A 12,955-nucleotide genomic window follows, 5' to 3' on the forward strand; every position below is an offset into this window, starting at 1 on the left:
TACAATAATAAATAATGAATTATTATATAAATTCTATTTTAATTTATTTGAAATCGTACGATATGGTAATTAATAAATGATAAGTAAATGTACGAGTAAAAGAGAAATGTTGTATTAACGTGTTCTCATTCATTAGCTGAAACGGACAATCCACTCAAAAATACACATAGCGGAAAAACGAGTATTGAAAACGGACAATCTTCTCAAAAATACTCATTGCGTACTCGTGTATACTCACTATCGTTCCTTCATAATACACGAGTGCTTGCGAGTGCAAGAAACGAGTAAGAACGGGCTAAAAACACGCTAAAAACGGGCTAGAAACGGTCCATATGAGGTCTAAAAACGGTGAAAAATTTTTATAAGTGCACAAGCAATTTTTTCCGCAACAATGTGCATCACAAGCACTCACCTCAATGACTGCATGTGGTGTTTTACAATAATTGCTATATGTTCCTTCATGCGATTATTTTGTACATTTTTTACAAGATTTTCTACGCGAGCCATCACGATCTCTATTTGACCGCAAGCGTGAGCTACGAACATGGCTGCCAAGCAACACATTGCCGTGGTGATGTTAAACAGTACCGTACCGGAAAACCATTGTGCACAAAATACAAATACATAGGCAGGCGTAAAATGCAAGTCGAAAATAATATCGAAGCCGGGATAAGGTATTGGTTTAACAGTGACATTCTGCTCGTCGATTGTGGTGTGCGTCAGAAATGGCATTACGGTATGAAAACACAAGCCCCCGCAATACATGAACATTATGCAAAATTTAGATAGCACATGACTTTTTGCCACGTTTTTAATCATAATTTTTCGATAATCCTGTTGATGGACTGCACGCCAATCGGTACTTAGCACGTTAATGCATTGCCGTATGTCCTTACGATGAATCACCAGGATAAAATATTTCAGCGTCGCGATTATCACGTAGCTCAGCGGACCTAGCATTTTGATTTTGTCGTTTATAGATGTTCGTTCTGACACCGTAAAAATGACCATGGGAATTAGAAGAAAACTGAGCGCGGACCAGCATAACGTGAATGATATCGTCGCGATTATCTTCTCGATTTTTGTAGTATTCGAATAAACCAATGGCCAGATTCCGAGAATTCGTAGTATCCATTGGTTCCATACCAGTGCGTTGATTATATCCCTCTCACTGTTCACATTCGACCAGGGGATGTTAAGCTTAGCCATACTGTCGTCACGATGGCGCAAAGGCGACTGGTGTGGTAGCGTGATGGTAAAAAATTGCGCATGACAGTCGCAGGTGCTTTCAACATTATAAGGATAGGAAAGGGAAAAAGTAGCTAGCATGCGCTTGAACAATCAATTCTGTCGAGGGGAATATTGCTTTGTTATAGTTATATCACTACTTGAATGGGTTTTCTGCAGCATGTAAAATTGTGCTATTTCCGTGTAGTTTTTCATTGTATATGTAATTAATTTGTTAAATTAAACTATAAAAATTCCACAGATTAATGAATTAAATCAAAAAGGAAAAAAAGCCTTTTAAGAGCCGATGCTGGATACTGTTGCAGTCATGTTTTATTGTATAAAATAATTGAACACATTTCGATGCATTGTATGGATCCTCTTCAGTAAATACATTAATGATAAGAATATTTGTTCTTCGTAATTTGAACTTTGAATAATGTGTATCTGTTAAGTCAAATCGCATCCATATGTCAATATCCATTAAATTACCAAGTTTAATGGCTGTTTGAGTATTGGCATGTCGTGCGACATTGACAACTCGCTTGTCATGGATTTGAACCGAAGAGGATTCAAACCAAGGATCGGAACGTCTTCTATTGTTTTATGCAATAAGACGTGATCGCAACAACATCCAGTATCGGTTCTTCGAAGGCTTTTCTTTCTTATTTATTTTTTAATCAAATAATGTCATATGATTTAAGATGAATATGTATTATTATCTTATATAATGTACGAAGATAACACATGCATATTGTTATCTTAGATTAGAACATATTTATTTAGCGTAATGTATAAATCTTTTCAGTGAAGAGGTTAATAAATCTTATTTTGTTGGTTGATACGGGAAGCAGTATTAAAAAGAAATATGTAATTATCGTTATCAAGAAATTTCTAGTTAGCATATTACGAACGTCGTTCACATTGTCCCGTATTCAGAACGCGCTTTTATCGATAAAAGCGCACTTTTATCTCTGAAATACTATAATATGCGTGACGTAAAGTATATATAGTATGTTAGCGTGCTAACATCGTTGTAAGCGCGTTCTGAATACGGGACATTATCTTGAATAGACGTAACTATATAATAGCGCAAAGTATATCGATGCTAACTGAAGATCTACCAGGTATGAACTGGCATTTGTCAAATATTTTTATCGAAATAATCGAAAACGTAATTCTTTTAACAGATAATAATATTTCGAATAATGTTAATTTTTTATATTTAATAAACTTTTGGTAAAAAGGTTCGCAGGCTTTCTCGTGCAGACATTACATTTAATCGTGCAAGTGGTTTTACAGATACTAAAATGCAGGTAGCAAGACAAGATACTTACCTAATGTTCGCACGTGATGTACGATAATCGCAATGCATTTCTTAAACTTTGTATGATTGCATTTTTTCTTGAAAAAGTTTTCTACGCGTGCTATCACAATGTTGATCTGGCCATACGCATGAGCGATGAGTATGACCGCTATAAGCGTGCCGACGTAATGATGTCGAATATGACAATACTGATGAAATATTGAGGATGAAAGGCGAACACGAAAGATTTACACTGAAATTGAAAAATATTGTATCTGCACATCTTCTTCGAGTTATAATGAAATCGACAGAGGTACAAACGATTGCGTAAACGAAATTTAAAAATATAATATTATGGTCGTACGTAGACTGTTTTTTAACTCCCTGGTATTTTCTTACCAGCTTTGAAGTTCGGCGAAATAACGGTTCAAATGGGTAAAAATGTACTATATTAATCATTTTAGTTTTTTTTTGTGAGTTGAACGCCGATTCATATCGGTCTCTCCTTGCAGAAATGCGATTTCTAGATAATTCTCTTCAAGAGATAATTCTCTTGAAATAATTATCGATTTCTCTGTCATACTTTCATTTCTTCAAATATTGCAAATATATTAAAGTGAAACACGAGACATGTAAAGATTCATTGTTAATATGAAATAAAAAGTACATTGGAAAAACAGATGTGTAGATCTCATCAATTAATTTTTTTTCTATTTTGTTTCAAATTGAGGTGCGTTTAGAAATATATACGATGTAGAAATGAAGATTGTGTTTGCAAACAACATCATCATAGTTGATGGAAAATTGCAAATATTTCGATCGCATTTTTAATAACACATTATAATTGATGCGGCTTCCCTAAATGTTAAGCGTAAAACATTTTTATAAAATTTTGATTCGGACTAAGTTTGTTTATTTAATGTATCGATATGTGCATTTAATTGGTTGTATCAAACACATTATTATCTTGAAATATATTCATTGAATGTAACTATAAATTTTTTTAGTAAAGGAATTACTGAATATTATTTTATTCGCTGATATGAAGCAGGATTAAAATATTTTCTTGTATGGATCAAACTAAAGTTCGGAGCATGTTTAGATATGCAATTGAAGTTTTCAGTACCTGTTAACGTATGAAATATGTGCTTAAAAAATTTTTATTATTGTGCTATTTCATCTTTGAAGTGATGACAAATTGTACTTACAGAGCAAAAACTTGAGAACGAAAGATCAATTATTTTTCCTGCAGTAATTTTTATCGGATGCTGTGATATGCTGATTATTAACGTGAGATCGAGCGCAGTTTTTCCTGGTAAATGGTACCATTCGATTTTATATGAGGCAAATCCAACTTTGTTGCACTAAGTATATAATTTATATATACGTTAATCTATATATACATATATCATATATATATATGTGTGTGTATATCACGCAAATTTTTATTGTTATTAGAGATATATGTTATAAAGTTTTATGATATACAGAGTGTGTCTGAAATAACGCCCACTAATCATATAGTGCTATACTTAATAAGAAACTGAGTCAAAAAGTCCTGTAACATTTTGCAATTTTGGCAATATTTTTTTTATTAACGCGCGCGCGCGCAATGAGCAAAATGTCTAAAAATGGACGTATAAGAAAATTTTAAGATATCTTTAAGAGTTCTTTACGGAACATTTTCAAAATATTTTACAAAGAACACTGATAGATATCTTAAAATTGTCTTATACATTGATTTTATCTGTTTATTCGGCAACTTTGAGGAATAAATATCTCGTTAACTATTGCGAAAATTGCAAAATGTTAGAGGACTTTTCGTTTTACAATTAGTTTGTTATTAGGAATAGCACTGTATGATTAGTGGGCGTTATTTTAGATACATCCTGTATATTGCAATATTAAAAGATATTTTAACATTCAATTCATTGTTAAAAATTTAAGTGTAAACACCTGATTTGTTAATTGTTCGCCAATATAGCAAAACATGAAAACGTTGAAAACAAACGATATTAATAGAAAAATGTATGTTAAAATCGCTATACTGTCATTGTTATTCCATTCCTGTGAGAGATGATAATAAATCATTAATTTTATTTTTTTATTGAATTAAAAGCATATGTGTTTACACATTTCAATTTTATTTCTTTCAGAAATAGAAAATAATACTTTATAAAATATCAAATATACGTATTATTGATAAAAATTTGATATAAAAGTTAAATCATTTATTTCAACTTTCACATCGCAATTATTGTTGAACTTTTTTGCATATTACCATGATGCAGTAATACTCCAGCAGACATATATTTAACGTTGCTCCCGCTATTTCAACCAGACATATCTCGCGTAAAATATTATCGATATTGACTGAAAATCTGCAAAATCTTTGAATGTATACTTTATATATTTTATATTTAATAAATTAATTACTGTGTTTTCTATTTTCTCCGGTGAACTATTGAGTACAGTTAATAAAATTTAAGTATAATTATTAATTAACCCTTAGCGGCCACACCTCAGCCCGGCCACATCGCGGCCACATCCGGGTACATAGCTAAAAAAATTAGTTGTACAAGATATATGGGTATTTTAAGATTTCTAATCGATTGTTTCATGTTTGTTGAACAGTTCTTCAACATTTCTAATGATTTATATTAGTCAATTTATAGATGGCGCTCTAAAAACTGGTCATATATGTGAAAATTCGGCAAAAATGACTTTTTTCAGAAAAAAATTCATTACTCCGCCATTTTTCAATATTAAAGGCTAAAATTTTAGGATTGTACGCACAAGATACACCACTACCATAAAAAAATAACAGTATACGCCGATCTTTCAAAAAGTATATTTATTTTGCAAAATTACGATTATGAGGGAAAAATGAAAACGTCAAGAAAACGAACGCTCAAAGCGCCGCCATGCGATTTTTCGGCTTCCTATGTAATGGAGTTACATCTCACACGTGTCTACTAGTGACAGATGTCGATACTTGTATCAATTTCAAATGTTTTAGACCTCTAATTTCACTTTTCCTAAGCCTTGGGGTACAAAGTCACCCCGTGTGGCCGCTAAGGGTTAAATTTAATTACTCTTTATAAAGTAAATATTTCCATATTTACAAAAGTTAAAAATTTTGTTACTTTCCTTCTACCGTAAATATTCTTTATCAAACAATTCATACAATTTTCAATTTAAATAATTGGATATAATTGACACAAACAATTTTTTTCGCAACAATGTGCATCACAAGCACTCACCTCAATGACTGCATGTGGTGTTTTACAATAATTGCTATATGTTCCTTCATGCGACTATTTTGTACATTTTTTACAAGATTTTCTACGCGAGCCATCACGATCTCGATTTGACCGCAAGCATGAGCTACGAACATGGCTGCCAAGCAACACACTGCCGTGGTGATGTTAAACAGTACCGTACCGGAAAACAATTGTGCGAAAAATACAAATACATAGACCGGCGTAAAATGCAAGTCGAAAATAATATCGAAGCCGGGGTAAGGTAATGGTTTAACAGTAACATTCTGTTCGTCGATTGTGGTTTGCGTCAGAAATGGCATTACAGCATTAAAACACAAGCCTCCGCAATACATGAACATTATACAAAACTTGGATAGCACATGGCTTTTTGTCACGTTTTTAATCATAATTTTTCGATAATTCTGCTGATGGACTGCACGCCAATCTGTACTTAGCACGTTAATGCATTGCCGTATGTTCTTACGATGAATCACCAGGATAAAATATTTCAGCGTCGCGATTATCACGTAGCTTAGCGGACCTAGCAATTTGATTTTTTCGTATATAGTTGTTCGATCTGACATCGTAAAAATGACCATGGGAATTAGAAGAAAACTGAGCATAGACCAACATAACGCGAATGATATCGTCGCTAATATCTTCTCGATCGTTGTAGTATTCGAACAAACCAATGGCCAGATTCCGAGAATTCGTAGTATCCGTCGAGTCCATACTGTTGCGTTAATTATATCCCTCTCACTATTCACATTCGACGAAGAGATAAGTTTGGCCATACTATCGTTTCGATGGCGTGAGGGAGACTGATGCGCTTTGTCGATAGCGTGATAGTAAAAAATTGCGCATGACAATCACAGATGCTTTCGATAAAGTGTGGGTAGGAAAAGGGAGATGTACTTGAATAATCAATTTTGTCGAGGGAAATATTACTTTGTTACAGTTGTATTTCTACCTGCACGGAGAGTTAGGCTGTAGTATATAAAACTGAGTGTGTTATTTCCGTATATTTTACTACACGGAGAAAATTTTATATTAAGTTTTAATATCATTTTGAATTATACTTTACTATGTCTTGAATTTTCGTATGGACCCTCACTACATAATTCCGACTTAACTTTTACTATAGTAATACTAATTTTTATCACATAAATAAAGTAATTATTTTGTTAAGCCATATTCTAACATGAAAAAAATTAATTTTTACTATGCTACGCAAACAAAATTTGCTAGGTATATATTTTTTACTTATCTTTACAATACTAACTTTCATTCAACAAGATTTGATTTTGTAATAAAAAATTTTACTAAATAAAATTTAGTATAAAAACGTGTAAAAATTACGTTGTATTATTGTTTTTAAAAAAATAATTATAGCATTTAAACTTATAATTTACATGAAGAACCGCAGTTACTACCACATTATAGTAATTTTAAATATAAAATTTTCTCCGTGTATTATATATGATTAATTAAATCTTTTTTAAGTGGACAATGAATTATAATTTAAAATGGAGTTATTTATGGAATTGGAAATGTTGAATGTTACATATTGATAATAAGCAAATTTTTAAGATATTGTTTTGTATACAGGGCGTTCGGAAATTAACCGACAACTTTTTCTTCTCATAAAGCACTAAGAATTTTTTCAGAATTTTTTATCAACTTTTTAGTACTGCATTTTCTTATTTTTATCAACTTGAGAATATACGGTATTAAAAAATTTTAAAAAAATTCTGAAAAAATTCTCAGAATTTTATGAGAAAAAAATAAACAATTTTTATATATAGGAAGTATATATACATAAATGTTTATGTTACCTGATCTTATCTTTTAAAAACATGCAGGTAAAATATCCATAATATGAATCTTACTTCTTGTGAATTTTAAAGTCAACATTAATTTTACATAAATGTCATTTTTGCATTAAATAATTTATTTAATATCCATCTTTATCTTAAAAATATTAGTTAAATGTTGTTTCTTTTTTGCACCAGAGGATATCAAAATGATTGCATGTCATTTCATGTATCTACCGAATGGCAGTTCGAAGTAAGTTTAAATACGCAACCGATGTTTTTAAAACCTATAAAAGTAGTTCATGAGCTATTACGTATTGAAATCTACTTGCTTAAAATTATAAATTTATTTAGATTTAATCATTTTCATTTTTTTTTTAAATTTAATATTTCTCTTTTAAACATGAAAATGAATTATACTTACATTTCCAAAATTTGCAAAAGAGAGACTTAATAATCTTCCAGCAGTAATTTGTACCGGATGTCCAGACATATTAATCATCAGCATTAAATCAAGAGCGACTTTTCCTGGTAAATTATACCATTCAATTGTATATGTAGTATTCCCGACTTTGCTGCACTGTATATCCAATTTTGTATATTTGCGGATTACATATACATATTAGTTGAGTATATTATTTAAATACAGAATTGGCCGAAATAAAATTCTGCGAAATCATGGTAATTAATTTAGTCCGACATAAAATTTATGTATAAGCACCTGTTCCGTTAATAGTTCGCCGATGTAACAAAATATAAAGATGTTGAAGACAAATGAAACAAATAGAAAAAAGTACGTGAAGATTGCTATACCGTCACTATTGTTCCACTCCTGCGAATGGAATATCGATTCCGTATATTTTATCGGGAAATGTGAACTAGACAATTCATTAACTAAATGTAATTATTATTACTTGAATATAATTATAATTACTTGAAATGTATGAAATATTTCATTACCGTTATCAGGGAATATTCTACCAAGCACATTATCAATGTCGTTCCCACTATTTCGACTAGACACAACTCGCGCAAGGTATCTTCGATACCAGCTGAAAATCTACAAAGTTACGAGCGAGCATTCGTCAAATATTTTCAACAAAATGAAGGAAAACATAATTCTTTTATCGGATATTATTTTTAATAATGTTAATTTTGCATACTTATATATATAAACTTTAATTTTAAAAATTCGCAGAATATTCTTGTGGAGACATTATTAAGACGTGTGGATAATTTTACAGGTAATAAGATGCAGGTAGAGCAAGACAAGATACTTACCTTAATGTTCTCACGTGATGCTGCACGATAATCGCCATATATTTCTCAAACTTGATATGATCGCGTTCTCCCTTGAAAAGATTCTCCACACGTGCAATCACAATGTCGATCTGGCCACACGCGTGAGCGACGAACATGGCTGCTAAGCAGCACACTGACGTGGTGATGTTGAACATAACAATACCGATAAAACATTGAAGCGAAAAGGCAAACACATAAACCGGCATTAGTTGCAAATCGAAAACAATATCGAAGCCGAGATAAGCCATTGGTCGGACGGTGACATTCTGTTCGTTTGCGTCCGATGTTTGCGATAGGAATGGCATTACTGTATTGTAAGACAAGCCGCCGCAATACATGAATACTATACAAAATTTGGACAGCAAGTGACCCTTCTCCGCGTCTCTCATCATGATTTCTCGATGATATTTTTCTTGAACCGTACGCCAATCTGTACTGAGAATCTGAACGCATCGTCGAATACTCTTATGACGTATCACTAGGAAAAGGTACTTCAGCATGGAAAAGAACACGTAACCCAGTGGGCCCAGCATCTTCATTTTTTCACCCATGATACTTCGGTCCGTAAAGGTGTACATGCTCGTAAGTACCAAGAATAAACCGAGTACAATCCAACACAATGCAAACGAGAACGTTGCCAGGATCTTTTCAATCATTGTGGTGTCCGGGTATATCAATGGCCAGATCCCAAGAACCCTCAATAACCATCGGTTCCATATCAGAATGTCGATTATATCCTTCTCATGATTTGCATTGGGCCATGTCGGGATTTTGCCCATATTGCTGTGTCGAAGGTGCGCGAGCGACTGGCTGGTACCACATCGATTGTAGAATGGTAGAAAATTTGCGCATGACCATAATAAGTACTTTCAGCGACATATTAGGGAGAACAAAAGAACGAGAAAGGTAGAAAGGGAGGAGAAGCTAGCACGGGCTTGAAAAATCGATTTTGTGGTAGAAATGTATAGCTTCAGTTGTACGTTGTCACCTGCAAAGATGATTACTACGTAGAAGTACTACAGGCTTATCATTGAGAATTGTGTTGAACGTAAATCGTTATGTTTTTCCTCCTTTGTTTCGATGATCGTTTTTTTTTTATTATGGTCACGTATTTGATACCTGTCTATTTCATTTAAATCATTATAGAAGCCAGTTCATAAGTGTCATCATGAACGCATTAATCATCGAATAAAGGAGGTTCAAAAATTTTATTTAAAAATCATAATTTTTTAAATATATTATTGACGTGGATAAATACAGGTAATTTTATTATAAAACTTTTGTACAAAATATTTTTTTTGATATCTTGAATAGTTTTGTAAATATGACGGAGAGGGGAGAGGACCAGAAACGGCTTTACTTGTAAAGAATGATTTCACTTCTTAAAATTGTCCTTCCACACAATTAATATTTTCTAACTTCATTTATAGATTAACGTAACTTATACGTGTTTCATTAAAATTATACCAGATTTTATAAAATCAGAATTTGGCATTTCGCAAGGTTCCCTTGTAAGTATACTTTTGCTTAAAATATAATATCAAACTTGATATAATACTTGATATAATATCAAACAAAATAAATAACTAATAATATTTGAATTAATCAAATTTTAATCGATGGTATATATGTTATTTTATTATTAATATTTCCTCTGTACAATATCTATAATAAAAATAGATTTGTTTCGCAAATTTTAAATAGTAAGAGCTATAGTATATGGAATATAAATTCTATTCTGTAACCGTACGAAGTAAATTTAAATATACTACTGATGATTTGAGTACCTGAAAGTGATATGAAAGTGACAAAACTCAGAATTACATAAATAAGAAAGAGTACATACACACATACACATATACACACACACATGCACGCACGCACGCACAGTAGCTGTAAAAAAAAAAAATTTTTTTTAATCGGCCACTTAGCTCGAAAGCTTCCATTTCATGCCAAAAGAACGTCCCTAAATTTTTATCAAAAAATATTAAGATTTAGAGATCGCTAGTGAACGATTTTTAAATCAAAGTTTCGATTTTCCTTAATACATGTTTGATTTGATACAAAAATGGCTTAATCCGGATTTCAAACGTGATACTATATGTTTTTTTGATTGTTGAACACGATGCAATAGTTCATTTAGCTCTACGATATACGCCTTAAGAAATGTAGTCCTATTAATGTGAAAAAATTAACAAATTTCGAGTTCAAGGTCGATTTTAGCAAGATGCCAACTGTTCAAATGTGTCGTTATTTCCCTCCAATTGTATGTCTATTCATCCAGTACAAGATCCAGTTAGAATTTTCCTGAGACGTCGTACAGAGCCTTTAAAAGTTGCATTTAACTGTATTATAAGACGTTTTTAAATTTTTTTCTATCCTTAAAAAAGTTCTAAGTAAATCGCTTTGTGGTTTTGACACCCTCATATCAAATGCTTCAATTTAACGATAAAAAACTCTTTATTAGAAAATGAAATAAGTACATAATACAAATAAACATAATTTAATAAATTGAAATAAACTACATATTATGTATTATAGTATTTTTTTTTATTACGTATTCATTTCCTAATAAAGAGTTTTTTATTGTCAAATTGAGGCATTTGATTTGAAGATGTCAAAGTCACAAAGCGATATACTTTAGAACTTGTAAAAAAATGTTTTTTGTCCTTAAAAACGTATTAATAATTCAGTTAAATGAAACTTTTAAAGGCTCTTTAAGAGGTCCTGGAAAAATTCCAACTGGATCTTGTTCTAGGTAAACAGACCTACAATTGTAGGGGAGTAACGACACATTTGAATGATTGGAATCTTACTAAAATCGGCCTGGAACTCAAAATTTGGTCATTGTTTCACATTAATAGGACTACATTTTTTAAAGCGTATATTGTAGAGTTAAATGAACTATTATATCGTGTTTAGCGATCAAAAAAACACAGCAACACATTTAAAATTCCGGATTAAAATCCGGATTAAGCCATTTTTGCATCAAATCAAACATGTATTAAGAAAAATTGAAACTTTGATTTAAAAATCGTTCACTAGCGATCTAAATCTTAATATTTTTTGATAAAAATTTAGGGTTATTCTTTTGGCATGAAATGAAAACTTTTGAGCTAAGTGGATTTAAAAAAAATTTTTTTTTTCTTGACAGTCTCATACATAGGTAAATTAACAATCAAGTTTGGCGATTAAGCAATAATAATAATAATTGTGTGAGAAACTCACAGCACCAAATGTGTTCATAGATAAATCGATAAATTTGCCAGCTGTAAGTTTAGGCGGATAATGAGACATTGCGATGATCAGCACAAGTTCGAGAGCTTTATTCCCAGATAAATTATACCAATTGATTTCATAGGCGGCGGCACCAATTTTGCTATACTGAAAATACGAAACATTAATACATAAATATACTTGTATTTTCTATAATATGTGTGCAAGATTATATAAAATATTTTATTATTTATAATCTACTATATGCATACTGAAAAAAATATTTGCAAATGTTTTGATTTTAATAAATGTTTGTTTAAGTAGTATTAACTAAACATTTATTTACAGCAAATAAATCTTTATTCAATAAAAAAATTTAATGAAATTAATAGTTTATGTATAAATCAAATAAATATATGTTTACATTTAATAAATATTTAGTTAATACTATTTAAACAAATATTTATTAAAATTTAAGATAATTATTTACATTACAGAATCCCTCAATGACCTTGATCTTGACATACGTTGTCAAGGTCATGACCCTCAGTGACCTTCAACAAGTTTTAGCCGTCGCTGATTATTCGTTAAAAAGTTATTTGCAGTCAAAGTTAGTAATTATTTTCCTGCTTTACATGAAAAGTCAGATAATCTAGATAGGGAGACAGGTTTGAAGTGAACCGATTAAGGGAATACGGCTTTCCACGCAAAGCGAGTTTCATCCCACCTTTCCTGTCAAGAAGCGTCCGACTTTCTACGCGAAGCGAGTTCCACTTCACCTCCCTCCTGTCAAAAGGCGTCCGACTTTCCACGTGAAGAGAGGGCAC

The 12,955-nt window shown here is 31.6% G+C and overlaps 4 protein-coding genes across 4 annotated transcripts in view; all 4 read right to left on the reverse strand.

The window, feature by feature from the left end:
- The window catches only part of LOC108761953 (odorant receptor 4-like), an 8,149-nt gene extending 6,940 nt beyond the window's left edge, over positions 1–1,209 (reverse strand). Inside the window, exon 1 of the mRNA XM_018508744.1 lies at positions 422–1,209. Coding sequence (XP_018364246.1) covers positions 422–1,209 — 788 coding nt within the window. The remainder of the gene's footprint in view (positions 1–421) is intronic.
- Positions 1,210–3,608: 2,399 nt separating this feature from the next.
- Positions 3,609–6,590, reverse strand: LOC108761954 (odorant receptor 43a-like). The gene is made up of 5 exons (XM_018508745.1): positions 5,797–6,590; positions 4,815–4,914; positions 4,490–4,600; positions 3,742–3,897; positions 3,609–3,659 (listed from the first exon to the last, which is right to left on the reverse strand). The coding sequence occupies exons 1-5, from the start codon at positions 6,588–6,590 to the stop codon at positions 3,609–3,611; spliced, it is 1,212 nt and encodes a 403-aa protein (XP_018364247.1).
- Positions 6,591–7,843: 1,253 nt separating this feature from the next.
- Positions 7,844–9,691, reverse strand: LOC108761955 (putative odorant receptor 92a). The gene is made up of 5 exons (XM_018508746.1): positions 8,892–9,691; positions 8,571–8,670; positions 8,332–8,442; positions 8,035–8,190; positions 7,844–7,897 (listed from the first exon to the last, which is right to left on the reverse strand). Exons 1-5 carry the CDS (start codon positions 9,689–9,691, stop codon positions 7,844–7,846), a joined length of 1,221 nt encoding a protein of 406 aa, XP_018364248.1.
- A 2,304-nt stretch (positions 9,692–11,995) lies between these two features.
- LOC108761957 (uncharacterized) overlaps positions 11,996–12,955 on the reverse strand; it is a 5,776-nt gene continuing 4,816 nt past the window's right edge. The window contains exons 7-8 of the mRNA XM_018508747.1: positions 12,141–12,296; positions 11,996–12,028 (exon numbers count right to left, since the gene is read on the reverse strand). Of these exons, the coding sequence (XP_018364249.1) occupies positions 11,996–12,028; positions 12,141–12,296 (189 nt within the window). The remainder of the gene's footprint in view (positions 12,029–12,140; positions 12,297–12,955) is intronic.

The sequence above is a fragment of the Trachymyrmex cornetzi genome, unplaced genomic scaffold (assembly GCF_001594075.2).
Source record: "Trachymyrmex cornetzi isolate Tcor2-1 unplaced genomic scaffold, Tcor1.1 scaffold272, whole genome shotgun sequence".
NCBI classification, from domain to species: Eukaryota; Metazoa; Arthropoda; class Insecta; order Hymenoptera; family Formicidae; genus Trachymyrmex; species Trachymyrmex cornetzi.

Excerpts from the sequence above, each read along its gene's own strand:
- LOC108761954 (XM_018508745.1), bottom strand. The coding sequence starts at position 6,590 with ATGGCCAAACTTATCTCTTCGTCGAATGTGAATAGTGAGAGGGATATA. Across the intron at positions 4,915-5,796 it reads CACCACATGCAGTCATTGAG|ATTTTCAGTCAATATCGATA; the intron begins GTGAGTGCTTGT and ends AAGATTTTGCAG. Across the intron at positions 4,601-4,814 it reads TGGAGTATTACTGCATCATG|GAATGGAATAACAATGACAG; the intron begins GTAATATGCAAA and ends CATCTCTCACAG.
- LOC108761955 (XM_018508746.1), bottom strand. The coding sequence starts at position 9,691 with ATGGGCAAAATCCCGACATGGCCCAATGCAAATCATGAGAAGGATATA. Across the intron at positions 8,191-8,331 it reads GCGAACTATTAACGGAACAG|TGCAGCAAAGTCGGGAATAC; the intron begins GTGCTTATACAT and ends TTGGATATACAG. Across the intron at positions 7,898-8,034 it reads CTTTTGCAAATTTTGGAAAT|GTTTTAAAAACATCGGTTGC; the intron begins GTAAGTATAATT and ends CTACTTTTATAG.